The following is an 18,673-nucleotide window of genomic DNA, read 5'->3' on the forward strand; positions in this document are numbered from 1 at the left end:
GGGAGCAGTATGGCTCCTAAATATAAATCCAGTTCTCACCTAAAAGGCTTTGCTAAAGCTGCCCTATTTTGGATTTTCAAAACTGCATGAGGAATTAACAGTTCCATGCCCACTTAGATGCACATGAAAATGAATCTGTTCGTTTTATACTAGGTTACAAAAATCCTTAGTTTCAAGAGCAGGGCCACGTGGTGTGTAGTTGAGCAGTAAGGTTCTGATTTATGTGGCGCAGATTAACCAACCAATGGCACAGAGCTCTGGCTCTCCCCTCTACCAGCAGTTTCTGTACACGTTCCCAAGCGTCCTAGAACATCATTTTCTGAGGAAAGACTCCGTTTTATCACCGTTCTTGTTGATCTCAGCAAGCTCTCACTATGTAATTTCTTCCTTCTGTATTTCATAATCTTGTAAGACTGTTGTGCGGTAAGAGTCAAGCTGAAAATACTGATTGTGTCATTTTTATCAGTTTTCTGTAAAGGGACTTTGTCTTCCTTCCTCCTCCACAAAACCCAAATCTTCTTGAAAAGGGCAAAAGGAGGGTTGGACAAAACCATTAGGGATGTGTTAATTTGGATTAATCTTTTATTAACTACTATCACTCCTGCTTCACATTAATATAAATCCACTTCTGTCTCCTTTCATGTATCATACAGGTGCTAAGGTGACAAATTAATAGAAGCTGCTTTGGAGACCATAGCTTAATTAACACACACACAAAAAAAATTACCTCTTCAAAGTCAAGCTGGACAAAACTCCACTTCATCACTTCAGAGCAGGTTTTTTTTCTTCCTTACATACCAAGATCCTCAGTGACACAGCCGTGAGGCATCAAAAAGGTAAGCAATTTATTTTGTATCAGTTTTATTTCATGCAGTCACAAAATGCGGAGGCATTGCTCCCCTCCGTACTAAGGACAAAAGTCAAGACAAGTGAATTCCTAGACAGCTAAATGAGTAGGTCGGGTTCAGCGCGGTTAGTTAAAGACGCACCGCTCCGCGGGATTCACAGCGGTCCCGCGTTACCGGAGGGTGGGGGGTGGGTAAGGGGGCGCCAGCCGCTCCCGGCTCTCCCTTCCCGGCCGGCTGCTCCGTCCAGCCGCCGCCGTGCCTCCGTCTCCCCGCCAGCGGCGGCGTGGGAACTATAGGTTCCGAGGGGCCGGGGCGGCGAGACGGGGGAGATGTCATCCCTGCGGGCGGGGAGTGAGGAAAGCTCCGCGCCACCGTCCGCCTCTGCCAGCGGCGGAAGGATCAGCCTCCACAGCCGCTCACCGACTCCGTGAAGCGCGGAGGGATCCGCGCGGGCCGCCGTGTACCCGCCTCCTGCGCGGCGGGAGCTGCCTCCCCGATATAGTGCGGCGCGGGGCGGTGCTGGGCGCCACTGGGCGAGCGGCGCTGGGAGGGTGCGGGGTTTGGCTGGGCTGCTCCGCTCCAGCACCTCCGGCTCGGAAGTGTCCACCGGCGCCAGCTGCCGAACATGAGCCTCCTGCCTCTCTACCTGCTCGGATTGCTCCTCAGTAGCGGGCAAGGTAGGAGCGGGGCTGCTGCCTTTTTTTTTTTTTTTTTTTTTTAATTATTATTCTTGTCTATATTGTCTGCTCGCTCAGGTTGGCATGTAAACGGAAAAGCAATGGAGAAATAAAATAAAGGAATGTATCACCCTGAAACCAAATTAACAAAGGACCTAAAACTTGCTTCATATATCTCCCCCTCCTTTTTTGTGGAAGTCTTCAAAGCGGGGAGCGGAATAATTTACGAGGAGAAAAAAAAAAAAAAGCTGAAAGGTGCTAAGTGCGCTTAGCTGCCTTGCGTGGGGTTTCGCCTTTTTTTGGGGGGTGGTAAATGTGAGAGGGAGATCAAGTGATTAAAAAAAAAATGTATCTGTCGAGCATCGCGCTTTAAAATATGCGTCTGCCGGAGGGGAAGGCAGCGTGGGCTCTGTTTTTAGGAGAGGGAGAAGTGTTCCCGGTAGAGCCGGTGAGAAACCTGACCGGGAGTCTGTCTCTTGGGGTTCCTCTCCCGAAAACCGCTCCCCTCCCTCCGCGGGGGTACCGACACCTCCAGCTCGCGGGGTGGCGGGTGGCACAGCCGCAGGCGTATGCGCGGATGCAGAGACTTTTTTTTTTTTTTTTTTTTTTTTTTTTTTTTATGAAATAGCGCGGCGGAGGCAGGTGTGTGCGGGGACGGGGCGCGCTGGGTGCGCGCCGCTGGGCGCTGTCCGCCTCCTGCCCGCGGGCGTGTGCGGGTACGCAGCGCTTCGTCAGACTGGGGGGCTGTGGCGCGGCTCGAGGATTTTTTTTTTTTTTTTGAGGGGGTTGAAATTTTTATATATTTATTTATTTTTGTGTGCCACCAGTGTGGTTTCTTGAGAATTCATGCTACTTTAGGAGGCGGGGAGGGGAGCGCGGCGGTGAGGGGTGATGGCGGTGTTTTGGGAAGTGCTCGGGCAAGTTTCTGCCGTTCGTGCGGGGCTGAATCGGGGTGCTGAGCCCCGCGGAGGGTCGCCGCTGGGGTGCCCTCTGCGAGGTGCCGGAGAGCGCTGCTCGAGGCCTTTTTAAGGAGGTTTTAGAGGGGGAAAAAAAAAAAAAACCGGGGAAAAAAAATAAGCTCACCTGGGTGTGAGGGGAGGCGTGGGAGCGGCGGGGACCGGCCCGGGCCCCCGGTGCCGCCGTCTTGCAGCAGGGGGCGGCAGAGCTCCACGGCGGCGGCCGCGCGGAGCCCCGCGCGCCGGGACGGGGGCGGCTGAGCCTCCCCGCCCCCCCTCGTACCTCCCAACCCGTCCCCCTCTTCCCCCCCCTCCTTTCGTTTCCGCTGCGGGCCCCGAGGGGCTCGGCGGGAGTGGGTGGGCGCAGGCAGCCGCAGGCCCGAATGTCTCACCCGGAGGCTGCGCGGTGTCTTGAGGGGGGGCATGAGATCGGTTGCGCTTGAGAAAGGGGGGGTGGGAGTGTGCGTGTGGGGGGACATTGCGCCTCGAGGTGTTGAGGCTGCAGCTCTGAAGATCTCCTTGGCTGCGTTTTTGGCGGAACCTCACCCCCTGCAGCCGTTTTGCTTGGGCGGCGAGTGGCACGGAACCGCTGGGTGCCCTCGATTTCTGTGCAGAGGCGTGGGGTCCCCCCCCCGTTAGCAGCGGCTCGGGAGCGTCCGGGGGCTTTTCGGCACGGCCGGCCCCGGGACGGCAGAGGAGGAGGAGGGGGGGGGGCGCAACGGGGAAGCTTCCTGCGGGCTTTGCCTTGGTCTGCCCGGGTGTAAGGCGTGCGGAGATGCGGTCTGTGCACCCTCCGACGGAGGAACGATGGTGGAAAGCCCGTTTGTGAAGTACGGGCGGTGCTGCGTAGGAGAATTCGATAGTTTGGGTGTCTTACTGTCACGGATGTCAGGAGATAAATAATGGAGTGAAATTCTAGGTGCTATTGAGCCGAGTTTAAAAAAAAAATAACATGCAGATATGAGGGGGAGATGGAAAGACAAGGAAGAAAGCTGAATAAATATGATACTAATAGTAAGTTGTTATTAGTCTCAGCTTTTTTTTTTTTTTTTTTTTTTGCGAAAGGAGTTAACTGTATTGACGTGGAGGGGAAGACTGAGGTTTTTTGAATTGGCTGTAGAAATAGCAGGAATACGCAGCCTCAGTCCACAGCAGGGGATAGTAAATGGGAGTGGGAAAACATCTACATCTGGAAAATATTCCCATTTAGGTTGCTAGGGGAGAAGAACATTCTACAGTGACTTTTTTAAACAAAATATTATTGTTATTTTAATAAGCGTCGCTGTGGTGGGGGATTTATTGTGCAGTTTTGGGGGGTTTTTTCTTTTTTTTTTTTTTTGACACCTCCTTGAAGTAATCTTGAGAATTTCTTGAAGAGATTAAAATCATTTGAGAGACTATTCCAAAAACGCTTGGGATTCATCTTCGTTTGGGAATGCAGTGGCGGCGAACACATCATCAACTGAAGGTTGTGGTGTTTGTGAGGATTTTTTTTTCCCGAAAACCAGTGTTATCCAAGTATTAAATGATGGTTTATGATTTTTTACATGTTTAAGCAGAGACAGAGGAGAGTGTGAAAAAAAGCCAGTAACTAGATTTTGAACACTTGCTTTGGAAATATCGGAAGTCATAGGTTGAGAATTTATGTTTCTGAGAGTATAGCTGCAATAGATTTCATGAAGAGTGACTGAAGCTTTTTCTTTGGGAAGAGCTGGTGTTAAAGCCTGGGGAGAGGGAACTGTGGTCTGTTTGTTCTCTTTCAGAAAATCAGAGCAGTTTGAAAACAAGTAACAGACAGTGAGCCCCTCCCCCAACCCCTCAAGTTAAGAGCTTATGAATGTCATAATTATCTACCAGGGCCAAATATTCTGTCTCCTAATTTCATCACAAGGGAGGAGTTTAACTGGCAGTGTTATTACGCTAAAACAAAAGGATATTTTTCTTAACCTTTCAAAGCTGCCCAGACAATTAATCCAGAGTGAAAGACCCAAGTTAGTTAGCTTTACTTTAATCAAAAACAAAACACACACCCCACAACCCAAACCAACAAAATAGTCTCCTCTCTGTAAATCTACTTTTTGACGTTTGTAGTGATACAATACTCAGAAGAGAAGGCTTCATTGTTCTTTATCAGTGTCTGGGGACACCGACTTAAAGTAGATGAAATGGATGTATTCCCAGATGGCAAAATCCTATTTCTTTTATCCCTCCACATAATACACCTTTCTCTAGGTTAGCAATTTTTTGTTAAGTTGCAATACAAAACGTTTTGCATGTAGAATTTATTTTTTTTTTTTTTTTTGTGCTCGTATCAGAGATTCATAGGAATGAGTACTTGTTCAATCATTGTGCTTTAAGTTTACTCTTTTCACTGCTTTGGTACTGAGTTTGGTTTTTTGGTTTTTGTTTTTGGTTTTTTTTTTTCCTGAAGAGTTTCTTTTTACGAGTGCTTATAAGTGACTATTTGTTAATAAGGAACATCCCCCAAAAGAGATGCCAGCATGTGCGTCTTACTCACCACAGTGCAGTCACTTTCTAGAATCCTGTTTCTTTGTGCTTTTTGCTTGGGGAATCCATGAAATTTGGAATTTTTGAAATCAATGAATTTGTCTACTGGATTAAGTGGAACTAATTTTTTTTTTTTCCACTTGTATACTGAAATCTGACACACATCCTGAGACTTCAGCTAGCCATTGTTTTCTGCTACCACTTGATTTATACAGCTGCATTAAGATTAAAATACATCTACTACCTTCTCCTTTCCTTTCCACTCTTGAAAAAAAAAAAAATCAGACAAAAAGTAGTGTTTGATTTGCTGCTTTAGCCTATGTAAGTCCTCTTCAGGTGAAGAGTTAAATCAGAACATCTGCCTGGAAATAAACCTTGACTGATGAGATATTCTAAAAGACTGGCTTAAGAATGGATGGTTGAGAAATATGTAGAGTTTGGTTTTATGCATTCCTATTCAATATGGAGTTAGAAATATTTTTATCCTTTGCAGTGACTGTAAATCATAAAATATATGAAAGATAAAGTCACAGAGATAAAGCTTCGAAGTCTTTTCTGAGAGGTTGTATAGCATCATTTGGACATTGTCGTCTTCTCTTACAGCACAGTTCATGTATTTATTTAGGTAACATTATCTATGGGAATATTATTGGAGTGTTATGACCAGTTTATGTGTGATTTGCCTTTCATGGCCTTCTTTTTCAACAAGTATTTTGAGGAAAAAATACTGTATTTATTTGCCTTTTAGTTGACCTTTTCTTTGAGGCACCTTTCCCAAGTGATTAATGTTTACTTACTGATTTTCTTCCAATTTACTCCAGTAATCCCTCAGTTACATTCAGCACATGCCATTTGATTCCGGCACAACTGAGTCAAGTTAATATGACATTTTGGGAAACGTGTTTTAACTGTACTGTAATTTGTGTCTGTAAGTTGAAAATCCGTTATCGGAAGAGTAGGACAGACTTCTCCCGATAAAGAATCCGCATAATAACTGGCATTTGTATTTTAGACAGTCTATACCAACTAATTCATGTCACATGTTTTATTTGGGGTTTTGTTTGTTTGTTTTTTAGCACACACTTTTTTTTTTTTATAAAATAGGGGCAATATACTTGATGAAGCATATCCTGAGGTTTTACATGTCACAGGTAATTTGAATTTTATTTTTGATGTCTCTTGAAATTCAGAAATGGGAGAGAGATGAGAAAAAACTTAAGGACATCCTGATGTATTCAAATCTGAAGGCTCATTGGAGTCTGAACTAGATCCAGGCCTATTAGTATTTAATATATCTTATAATCACTTTGTATTTTGACCTAATCAATCATGGCCTAATTCTGACCTAGTAATTATGTCAAATCTCCTCCTTTTTTTCCCACCGTAGTGGGAAACTATTTTCTAGTTTAGTTATTTGACTGTAAAAGTTCAATTTTTTTTAAACTAGTTTAAAACTCAAAAAAAATTTTAATATTAAGTAGAGCATTCAGAACAGTACTTGCTGTTACCTCAAGAATCTGAGGATGTCCAACTTCAGTAACATCATTCTGGATTTTTTCACAAAATCTTTTTATTGCTTTCGTAGCTCAGTTTCACTTAGTACTGTGATTGTATGGATTTGGGTATTTTTAAAGGATATAGGAAAATGAAAAGAGTTAATTTAAAATAGCAAGGTACTCTTCAGATGCCTTGCGTTGTGCTATAACATCTTGACTGAGGTCTCTTCAAAAGTAAAGCTACCAAGCTATTCTTAGTCAAAAAACAAAAATAAGTTTTTATATTAGTTGTTATAATTTGACTGATGACATCGTTAATTGGAGAAGACATTTTCTGATTTGCTCTCTGATAGATCAGCTCACAATCTATGTCTTTATTAAATGAAAAGAATGAGAGACACATAAAAAAGAACATATATAAAGAGAGACATCTATCTGACATTTGTGGGGACAGCTTATGATATTGAAATCTTTTTGTTCTGGAAAAGAAATAAATTTAAAAGTTACTTTAAAAATATATGGAAAGGAAACAAAAAATACATGTTCATACACAAGTCTACGTTTTAGAAAACCTTGTTTAACAAAACCCCTAAGCCTTTGAATAACCTGTGTTTGAATACCTCTGTGGAAGCACTGTTGGTTGCACTAATCCAGAGACTGCCACACTGAGCAGGAGTTAGTTGGCTTCAATGGGTTTTGGAGCTGTGGAGTGTGTGAAAGTATCTTTTGAAGTGGCAGGAGGGTAAACAGCTTTCATTTTTGAAATAGCAGGAGATGGGACAATCCATTGTCCATTTATGTTGCTGTTATGATTTAAGAAATTCTAATTGGCAGATAACTTTTCTCTTTGCATTTGTGCATCAAATCCTAAGTCATTAATGATACGAAATGGGAGTAGTGGCTTTAACTACAAATATAGAGATCTACTGCAGAATGAGGTGTTTATAATGTAGTTATTAAATATGGAGATGACTATGAACATCGTTGCCAAACTCAACTGATTCCAGTTAGAGGAGAGTTTCCATTAACTTATGTTTGTGTTTGCATGAGAAGCAAAGAGCACCAGTTCTTTAAAAGCAATTACTTTACTGTCTCAAGTAAGTTAATTTGGGAAGGAGGTAAACACTGAAAGGTATCAACTAAAATTTATTGACCCAGTTTCTACTTATTTAAGAATGCTACTGCTACTTATTTAAGAACACTACATTTAAAAAAAACAAAGCCAAACACCTTCTGAAATGTTTTCTGCTCCTTTTAGAAAAGAAAAAAAACAGGTGTGTTTGTTTTTTTTTTTAATTTCATCTGTTCTTTAATGTAATACACAAGGTGTATTGCAAATAGGATTAAGACATCAAGTCTCTTAAAAACCTGTTTGAACAAATAATTTTGAGCCTGGAGATCTACTGCAGGGGCTGTCATTTGCCACCAGATTCTGTGACCTAAGTATAATCTTAGTATAATAGTCAGTTTGTGGATGGACAACATTCAGATAAACTTGGGAAGCAACACTAAGTACTATGGGGGTTTAGTCAGCTTCTTCGTTGGTCCTGCCTATCACTACTGAAATAAATTTCCTCTTATACAAGTACTACATAAGTTCCTTCAAGAACTAGCTTTCCATAAAAAGCATGAAACATCAACATGTTAATTTATGTTTCTTTAAGATATAGTGTTTCTTTTCCAGAAAATAAATGAAGGAAAGAGGGGAGTACAAGTGCTTCTCTTTCTCTTTGCCCAGTTATATTTTTCCTCCTGCCTAAATTTTTATTGTGACTTTAGAAGGGTACACTGGTTTTTATTTAGTGTTCTAATTACCTGAGTAGTATTTCTAAACAGCAAACAAGGGTTGATTAATAACTTCATAGTTCCACAAAACTCAAAGTAATGCATAATATACCTGTAGCATATTAGTAACTTATTAGGGTATGAATGAAAATTCCCTTTTCAAAATGACCTTTCCAGTTAGCTAATATTAAACATTATTTACATTGCAGTTGTAGCCTAAGTAACAATACTGGTTGTTTGACTGGCCTATGAGCTGAAATTAATACTTAGAGTTCATATATGAAATTGATACAAGAAGTTGCTGTCCTCATCACTTTGCCCAAGCAGTGCCATTTGGAGCATACTATGGATTCAGTTTAAAAACAAAATCACTGCCATAAATTTTCTTGCTACTAAAACACATTGCACCATATTCAGTCAAGCTGCAAGCAATTTCAAACCCATTAACTTTGTGGACCTTTGTATCGCAGTTGAATTTGGCTTGCATGAAGTCAGATCTATACTTAAAATAATAGTATTTTAAAAGAAAGAGAGCGAGCAGTGCATGAAGATCCTTGTGGATGTGTCACAGAGAATTACCTCTTCCTACCTGTCTATGTCTGTCTCTTACTATGAGCAGTTTTCTGTACTGATCACATAATACAAATTTTCTTTAGTATAACAGGTGAGATGTATTCAGAACTGCAATGCTTTTATGTCAATATTGTGTCATTATGCTATCTTAGTCAAAGCAAAATAAACTAAAGATCCAGGATTTGGAGGAGAAAGTTGAAAAGGGGAATCTGCTGTATGTACTGAAGACCAGTTAACAGGAATAATGTAGTATTATTTGTGAAGTTATTGAACATCCCATATTTGTAAATTAATGTGCTTACTGGATCAGAACAAAGATTGATGTACTCCAGTGATCTCAATCTGACAGAGATCCAAGGCAAGAGTTGTAAAGAAACGGAGTAAGTACAGATTAAGAGCAGTGTGATGCTTCTGTCAGGTCACCGTGGAACATTCAGCGATATATCAGGTTATATCTGTGTGATCTTCCTTAATAATCTTGGCAGATCTTTGTTGTACGAGTTTGTTCTTAAACCTGTAGATACTTTGATCTAGTTGGTGCAGTGTGTCAGCAACTTAAACAAGGGAAAAATGTTGAAAGAAGCCTGAAATAAAAAAGTTCAGTCCCTTAGTTGCTGTGTCGTAGGTAACAGAGTAATACTAATTTCTTACTCAACTCTTCCATGACATTCATAATTGTATGTACCATAGAGAAGCTGCACATCTCTTGAGTGATGCATTCAGAACTACATGTTATAATCATGGACTTTACAGCAATTTAATTACATTTTTGTTTGGTGTTTTTCTCCTACTTTTTTTTTTTCCCCCCAGTATTTCATGTGTTTTCCTAGCCTTTTGGTAATGGTGAACTTAACTTAACAAATGATAATGTGAAGTACTTGAATTTTAAGCTGACCTGCATCAGGCCAATTGTGAAAAACCTCATTGTTCATAAGTATGTCTTTTGCACTGTAATCAGTGTTCCAAGTTCTGCCTCGCAGGAAGGTGGGGGCTAAAAGTGTTTGAGCAGTTGCCCTGGTAAAATGAATGCAGAGAGAGATTTGATTGCTAGGAAGATGACTCCCGGGGATGAACACACAGCGAGTGCAGAGGTACTTGAAGGGAAAGCATGGTATATGAGGTAAATGAATATAAACTGGTTACAAGAAAAACTTCAGGATGAAAATTAATTTCTGGCCAAAAAACTGGTGACTCTGGCATGTTGTAAGAGTGAGAGGGAAGAAGTAAGGTTATTCTCAAGACGTTTCTTTATTCATTTATTAAAGGATTACATTTAATGGGTCCTCAGGACGTCCCAGGAGATCGCTTCAAATGATGTGCTTTGAAGACATTCTTCATGTAAAGCTTCTCAAGATACAGAGGAAAAATAATTTTAAAATTGCTGAATGGTATTTTCTGGATAATATAGTTATTTGAGTGTTTCTCATCCATTAATAGGTGTTACATAGCAGATACTACTTCTTCATGCAGTAAGAATTGCCAGAGTTTCTTTGGTACCTGTTGCAAATTCTGCTAGTGTCACTAGATGTTGTCCATATGGTTTAAAAAAAACCCTACAGTTGTTTCTGAGAAAGCTTAAAAAAAAATCAGATGCTTCAGTGTTAAAAACTTCTTTTTTCTTTGTCTGAACATTTTTTCCTTACTTGCTTACATGTCTTTGAAAGTGGGAAAAAAAACCTGTTCTTATAAAAGGCAGCCTTAAATGATTTATTTGCATATATAACAATAATAGAGAATTAAGAAGATAAAATTGCACAACATTGAAACATTGTGTTTTTTGCTAATCACCTGAATGATTTTGTATCAGATATCTGTATTTCCCAATAGAAGATTTACTTTTGTTGCTTTCTGTTTGCTTTTTGTTCCTGAATTCTAATTTTGTAAATCTTATCTGGTATTTGAAATTCAAGATGAATGATACCCAACTGGCCATTGCCATCAATAATAAATAATACAATAATTCATATACTCCTGTGCTTTCTGGGTTGGGGAATAATATTCTAACTTCAGATTTATGAAAAAACAAATGCTGACTTTCTCCAGTGGAGACTGTTTGTGGTGTAATATGAATGCTACATCTATCTCCAGCCCATACAGTTTATTTTAAGAAAATCATGTTATGTGAGATGAGTTCTGCTGACAGAACTGTGCACACCCTGCAGCCGTGGAACTCCTACTGAAGTCAATGGGAGACTTGCGTGCCAAGAGCACTGTTTCGGGGGTTGTACTGATTGCAGCTTTCAGGGTCTGATTGAAGCTTTCAAGAGTTGCATAACTCCCATGTGAGTACGTGGGAATTTTGATTTAGTAAAGAATAGAAAATCAAGCTCTAACTTTATGTATATTTAAGTAGTGGGCATGTTTATAAAGTCGTGCTGAAAAAGTGTGGGGCTAATCCAGCAGCATGGAAGAACCAGGAACTGAAGTGATGTTTTTGTGTGCCATTTCTATTCAAGAAAGTACATGAGACAAAAATGATATTCTTTTTTTGTTTTTTTTTAATAATAAAACTAAAGACATAGTCTAAGTATTGTAAGCTACTGATTTCATTTTCTCCCTCTGGGAGTAGATGAGAAAGTTGAGCTTTGTGCACTTAATCATTATGTGCCACTTAGTTGTTGCAGCCCAGGTCATAGCTGTGTTGGGGAGTTTACTATTCAGTATAAAAATTCATCACTGGGTTTTGTTTGTGCTTGAGAGTTTTGATTTACTTGTTTGTTTTGGTCTGTGGCTTTGTGACACTAGTCAAAATTGTTCCTTGGAGGTTCAATATTCAGGTCATGCCTGCAGGTCTGTAAGAGTAGTGAGTGATCAGATGTTAAATGGATTTGTGCCAGTTTATAGCAGTTCCACACACCGGGTTCAACAGCTTTTTAGCATTTAGTAGAAATAATCCTCCCCAGCACCTTTGCATGACGTGTCTGTGAATGTCTTTTGGATTATACTACACACAGAATTTACGTTGCTGGGTTTGAAACTCTCTCGTAGGTAGTGGATTCTATACAGTTCTCCTAAACTCATGGTAGACTTACTCTGATTTTACCATTCTTAGAAGTCCATTTACAGATGTTTGTTTAATGCTATGGTAGCCGGTTTCAGTTCTGAGTGCATGATTTGCTTACATGCTGCTAATTTTAAAATAAGTTTTTTGATCTTATGTTCACTTTTTCTGTATCATTTGCAAATATTAGTATAAATCAGAAGACTCCTACATGTGTTCTAAAACCTCAGGAATCACCTGCTTCATTCTGTAGAGCCCTTTATGTCCCACATTCTGATAGCCACTTTTTTTTTTTAAATTCTGAGTACATGAATGAACACTTTATCTGCTATATACTAGAGCTGGGGAAAGTATGTAAAGTATGTAAAAATATTGATGAATGAAAAGAAATAAACTTTGCTATGAATTGTGTGTTTTGCATTTTTAACTACTCTCATTTAAAAAAATATGACAACCAACCATAACTAAACAAAACCAAGAAATATTCCTTTTCAAGAGAAGTCCTTTTGCTGTTAAATGGAGTTCTGATACCTGTTCTTCTGTGCCTATTTTAAGCAAGGAAAAACAACTGTACCCATTGAGGGGACTGAAAAATTAAAAGAAAAAGATACGTTATTGTCATGTAAATATTATAAAGGCTGAAGAGAACTTATTTTTGGAAAAAAAAATATGATTAGTGAGTGTTACTGTTGTTTTAATGCACCTTAACTGTCTGAATACAATCCTGGAAGATTTCTAGTCTCTGTTTACACTCAAGGTAAGTTAGCCTTGTAGAAAACCATTTTCTGTTCATAACCACATTGAATCTATTACATGTGACCTGCAGGTATTAAAGGAGTAACATCTGTCTGTCAACCTGTAGAACAATCCTTTTCTGTAGTAATGTTCTATTCTTTTAATCTATGAAAATGACATAATGAATTTTATAACTATGAAAGTTTCATCAGAAATTTTGCTTGAATTATCAAATAAGTTGAAAAAGTAATATCTTTAAAATTCAGTTACCTGATGTTTTTCAGAAATTCAATCCTAAAAATAGCTGCACATGTCTATGACAAAGAACTATGAACCAGCAAAAATGAGAATAAGCATTTCTAAGCAATTGTTAGGGAAAAAAATGTGCAGTGAAGCAAAAGCTACTTTTTACAGTAAACACTTTTATACAAAACAAACATTTGCATTATCAGTCTGAGTTTAATTGTTTGTGAAATATTTTTCTGTAAGGCTTAATTCCTGACTGCATAAAGAATAGAGGGTTTTTTTTAGTCTTTACATTATAAAAATACTTTTGAGGTCCTGCTGTCTTACAGGAAGTAAAATGAGAGAGGAAACCCTTAACCTTGCTGAGCTTTGCCTTACATCTGTTAGGCAGAATTTCTTTTCTAGCAGTGTTTCCTTTCACTTAAATTGTGCAATGTAACTGCATTATCTAAAGTGACTTTTTCAGGTATGATGTTATGGAGGTAGATATCTTTGTGGTAAAACTTTTGATTCCAAGCTCTTATAATGCAGATGGTCACTTTACAACCTGACAATAATAAGGGCTGAATCAACTGAAAAATGAAGTACATGATTTGCTGGTAATCACAAGCAACAAGTAAAGCACATTTTTTGTGTTCAGAGTACAGTACCTGTCTTTTAAAAAGTACATGGTCTGTCCATTCAATATAGTATGTATAGGTATGCACGTAAAAATTTGTTACCATAACTGGCACAAACGGCATCTTAGTTAGCCTAAAGAGAGAAGCTAAAGAAGGCTAAATGAGGATGGAGACTTTGGTTTTTTTTTTTTTTTACTGTAGAAGTAGTTTCGACAGATCAGAGAAGTGAAGGCCTCTTCTTTTTTTTTTTCTGTAAGGTTCTCTACTAAATAATGTATTTCTGTAACTATCTGTTCAGTATTATTGACGAAGTCTAAAGCAATACATTTGATTCGGTCTCCTGAGTCTGGAGGGTGCTACCCTAAAAGTTGAACCATCTCTTAGGACACTTGATGTCGTTCTTTAAATTCTAGGAAGCCACACTGACTTCTGTTCTAACTTGCTTAGAGACACTTAATGTGGCACTTTGTTCTGAGGGTGCTCACGCAGTTTATATTCATGAAGTAAGAGTCAGACAGCATCTGATTGGAAGACAGTCCAGTACCAGATTCAAACTGGTATAACTGAGAGGATGTGAGCTTCTAGAGATAAGGGAAATCCCAGTTTTATTGTATCAGTAATATTTGAAAAATATTTTAAATTTAAAAGTCAATATCTTTGATCAAACTATATATTTTTATTGTTCATACAAACGAAATCTGGTATTAGATCTGATAGATTAAATACCAACCGTTTCTAGACAATAGAGTATATATCCATTTAAACAGAGATGAAAAATGTAATGAAGTATGAGATGATAGTTTTCTTGTTAGAACATTGCTAGCAGGCAAGAAGCTTGGTTTCTCCCATTGTGAAGCTTTGTGATTTAATACAAATAACAAATATTTGTGCCTCAGGAATGTTACTTGTTAATATGGCCCAGTCTATACTCTGAATCAACTAATTCAGGCACCAGAAGGAAAAGGGAGATGTTAATGTTGCATCTTAGACAGTAATCCTTGCTTAATATGTTGGATTTCGTTTTACTTTTGTTATAGTCTGTGAAACAGAAATACTTGAATTTTACTGCCTTGGTTTTGATAAAGTTTGTTTCTCTTCTTGCTTTAAAACTAGGATGTGAATGTGAAGTATTTCTTCATAAAATGAGAGAAGTCATGCCCCTGTGGATGTGTTTTTTTTTTTTTTTTTCCTTAATTGTACTGAGATTCCCCATTTTATTGATGTGAAATGAAACATAAACAAACTTGGTCAAGGTCAGACAGAAAGTCCATTGTGAATCCAGAATTGAAACAGCTATTAAATTCCAGTGCTTTAACAGTCACCCTGCTTTTATTTTATGATAAGATACGGAGTCAAAACTGACATGAAAATATGCAGTGATTGTAAACTGATTTCACTGTTGTTCTTTAGGGTTGTGCATGGTGATTCCAGTAGCTGTGTCTTAAATGGGCTTTATCAGAGAGTTGAGGGTGCTGGTGGATGAGAAGCTAAACATGATCTGGCAATGGGTGCTTGCAGCCCAAAAAGCCAACCGCGTTCTGGGCTGCATCAAAAGAAGTGTGGCCAGCAGGTCGAGGGAGGTGATTCTGCCCCTCTACTCCACTCTTGTGAGATCTCACCTGGAGTACTGCATCCAGCTCTGGAGCCCCCAACATAAGGAGGACATGGACCAGTTGGAGAAGGTCCAGAGGAGGGCCACAAAGATGATAAGAGGGCTGGAGCGCCTTTCCTATGAGGGCAGGCTGAGAGAGTTGGAGCTGTTCAGCCTGGAGAAGAGGAGGCTCTGGGGAGACCTTGTAGTGACCTTCCAGTACCTAAAGGGGGCTTACAAGAAAAAAAAATGCTTTAGCAGGGCCTGTTGTGATGGTAATGGTTTCAAAATAGAGGGAGGTAGATTTAGATTAGATATTAGGAATTTTTTTTTTTTTTACAATGAGAGTGGTGGAACACTGGCACAGGTTGTCCAGAGAGGTGGTAGATGCCCCATCCCTGGAAACATTCAAGGCCAGGTTGGATGAGGCTCTGAGCAACCTGATCTAGTTGGGGATGTCCCTGCTTCTTGCAGGGGGATTGGACTAGATGGCCTTTAAAGGTCCCTTCCAACCCAAACTATTCTATGATTCTATGATTTGGCATTCCTTTAGGATCCTAAGGAGTATCTCCAGAAATCCTTATTTAAATATGCAGACTAGCAAGTGGAGTGCTCGGTTTGTCTTTTAAGAAGACAAGGAAACAAAACAGAAATGTACTGTTCGGTGGGAAACTAGATTAGAGAGGGAGAAAGAGGGGTAAGGAAAACAAAAAACCCAGCACAAAATCAAAATACAGATTCTTTAAGATCTGTATTTATTTTTTTTTGTTATGTTCCCCACTTCCTATTCTGACACTGCATCAGAAATTGTTTTTGTGGTTTTGAAATAATAGCTGTCATAATTTATCTCTTTGAAGAATGAAAGTGAATAACCAACTTGTTTTCTTCCCCTGGCCAAACAGGCTGTTCCAGTGTTCAAGACTGATTGTGAACATTGGACTGGTAACACTTTAAGTAGATGAAATTGGGTGAGAAAGATGCTGTTGGTATTGATAGGCTCAGAATATGACCAAGGTTTTTTTCTTCTTTCTTGCAAACTCCATTTACTAAAATTGCTGGGGTGGGTTCTGTAGTGTTGGGTTTTTGTATCTATTTTTGGAATGAAGCTGGACCTACTTTTGTCTTCCTGAGTTATATTTCCTTTTAAATGAAAGTGTCAGTGTTTTATAGCTGTCTTTTGTATGATCCTCAAACATATTGAAATACTAGTACGAAAATGCTAAATTATTTACTAGTACTGTTAGTTTTAAATATAGAAATAGAAAAATAATGCTAGAAATTCCATCATCTGTTAACATAAAAAAAAAGACAATGGTGTTACTTATGCAGGTGTTTTGAATGAGCATTTTACAAGGCGCCAAATGCTGCTACAACCTGTGTAGGTTCTTTAATCCACGCAGTAAAAATAGGAAGGACTCTGACATGCTGATAGGAACACGCATTCGTTGATCCCCTAGCACAAATGAGAAAACAGAGTAATTAGAGGGGCAAAACTTGTGTGTTCCCTGCATTGTTTGTACACATAAGAGGTTATCTATTGCTGCAAATTGGATTAGCTGTATAAACAGCAGCATAATTTATTTCAAGTCAGGTCTCAAAGACTTGGAAAAGAATAGTGGAAGAACAAGAAGGGAATTGTAAGAAGGAGAGGTATGGAGAATACAGCCATACTTGTGTACAAATAACTCCTGTAACTCATCTATAACTGGATGTATTTTAATACAGCAAAATCTCTTTGTGGTTTTTTACAATTGGCAATGTAGAGAGGTTGAGACAACATTTCAGCAGAAGCTCTAAACCTATATGGTAACGGCTGTTGAAATTACATATTTATAACCAATCATATTCCATAAATTCATAAAATCAATCACCACCTCCTTGTGAGAATCTATGAATATTCATACTTCTTCCCCAGATAACTTGCAGAAATGATGATGCGCCTTCCAAATGGATATATATATAGTTGGTTCTCTGAAGTCAGTAACATAACTTCTCTTTCACTTTTCTGGTGCTTGGATTTTATTCAGTGTACTCTTGCTTAGGTCCTGACAGGACGTTTTGGGAAGCTTCCCTGCTTGCAGCCATGGTGATAGCATGCAGAGCCACTTGCCTGTGCCTCTCACGGGCTCCGCAGAGGTCCGTTAGTGGTCTGAGATGCACTGCTGCTCTCCTGGGTTCTGTAGGGCTTAAAAGAGCATCGTATTTCTTTCCTTCTGTAGGGACTACTCCGATGAAGAAAAGTATAACCTATACTAATGCAAGCAAGTTTAATTAGGAATAATATTGATAGCATTTACTACCGGAGTAACTCCATACAGAAAGGTAGTGCAACTTGGTCAGAGACACAAAGACATTTTTTCTTTTTTGTTTTTAGCTTTTTTTTTGAGAACATGTTTAATTTCTCTTTTCACTCTTTAATACATATTTTTTAAATATCTCTGGTCTTTAATTAGCATATTCTCCAATGAGATTCACTCTATATTTTTGGGAAACATGAAAAAAATTTTAAGTTTGTGTATCATTTAAATACTTATTGGAAATGTTGTGGGTATCTTAGTAAAAAGTATCCTTTTTGTTACTTAAATGAAAATGTTTTTGTGGTATTTTTTTTCTCATGTTTATAACTGTTCTTGTCAAGCAGCCTATTTAATTTTATTAGAAGTTTTGATTTGTTGAATGTAATATGTACCTTGATTTTTCTAATCTTGATTGTTGATTTTACAGACCAAATCTGTCACTTTGGTAAACGAGATGTTTTATTTAATCTCCAGTCTTTAAAAAGCCTTCTAAAAGAGGGATCTTTTTGAGTGCAAAGTTCGTTGTCATGTTGCTGGTGTGTGTTTCTGACCAGAATGCAAAGTAGCTGTAATCCATACATTCTTTTTTTCCTGTGCTGGGATAGCTGCCAAATCTATGTCAGCGATTAACTTCTGAATGTGTCAGCTGTAACAAATACAGTTCATTGTTTCATGACTAGTTAACAGCTAGTTAAAAGGCAGGAACAGCTCAAATGAAAGGGAAGTACTGTACATTTTGTATCTAAAATACTCAGGCTATTAAAGCTACTGAGAGAAAGAAAAAAAAATCAATTATCAGAGGGATTTTTTTAGATATACCAAAAAACTTAGGTAATTTTTCCAATCAAAACATGCCAGATTGCTGGGTAATGTAGTTATCTGATGAAATTATGGTCAGTTAAAATAATTTTTGATAAAGGATTATATAATTCAGTATTTAAGCTTCTATTACATGCATGTAAAAACCAAACCAGAACCCCCTGAGATACTGGTTTGGTTAGAAAAAGAATATAACAAGAAAGAAAAATGCCTTAACTTCTTCAGAGAACCTAAGAGTATGAAAATTATCATCTAGAGCAAAGTGCAAAATCGCAGTTTAGAGGGATGAGTTAATGATATTCTTTCTTCTCAAAGACATACATTTTCAAAGTACTTTGTTTGCAGATTGTTTGCACCAAGTCACAACAATTTTATGTTAATATTTTGCCTATATTATTTTTGGCAAATTTTCCTCTGCAAGTGAAATGTGAATGGTTTGCTGTAAACATTTCATAACTAGAGTGTATTTAATTAGTTCTTTAAGTTTCAGGTTGACCTTTTCCCCTAAATTTTAGGTCAGC

At 38.7% G+C, this 18,673-nt stretch overlaps 1 protein-coding gene across 1 annotated transcript in view; it reads left to right on the forward strand.

Annotated features, from left to right (window-relative positions):
- The first annotated feature begins 1,407 nt into the window (after positions 1-1,407).
- NCAM2 (neural cell adhesion molecule 2) overlaps positions 1,408-18,673 on the forward strand; it is a 297,815-nt gene continuing 280,549 nt past the window's right edge. Inside the window, exon 1 of the mRNA XM_086764093.1 lies at positions 1,408-1,525. Coding sequence (XP_086620219.1) covers positions 1,474-1,525 — 52 coding nt within the window. The 5' untranslated portion in view covers positions 1,408-1,473. The remainder of the gene's footprint in view (positions 1,526-18,673) is intronic.

The sequence above is a fragment of the Chlamydotis macqueenii genome, chromosome 1 (genome assembly GCF_036417535.1).
Source record: "Chlamydotis macqueenii isolate bChlMac1 chromosome 1, bChlMac1.mat, whole genome shotgun sequence".
Classification (NCBI taxonomy): domain Eukaryota; kingdom Metazoa; phylum Chordata; class Aves; order Otidiformes; family Otididae; genus Chlamydotis; species Chlamydotis macqueenii.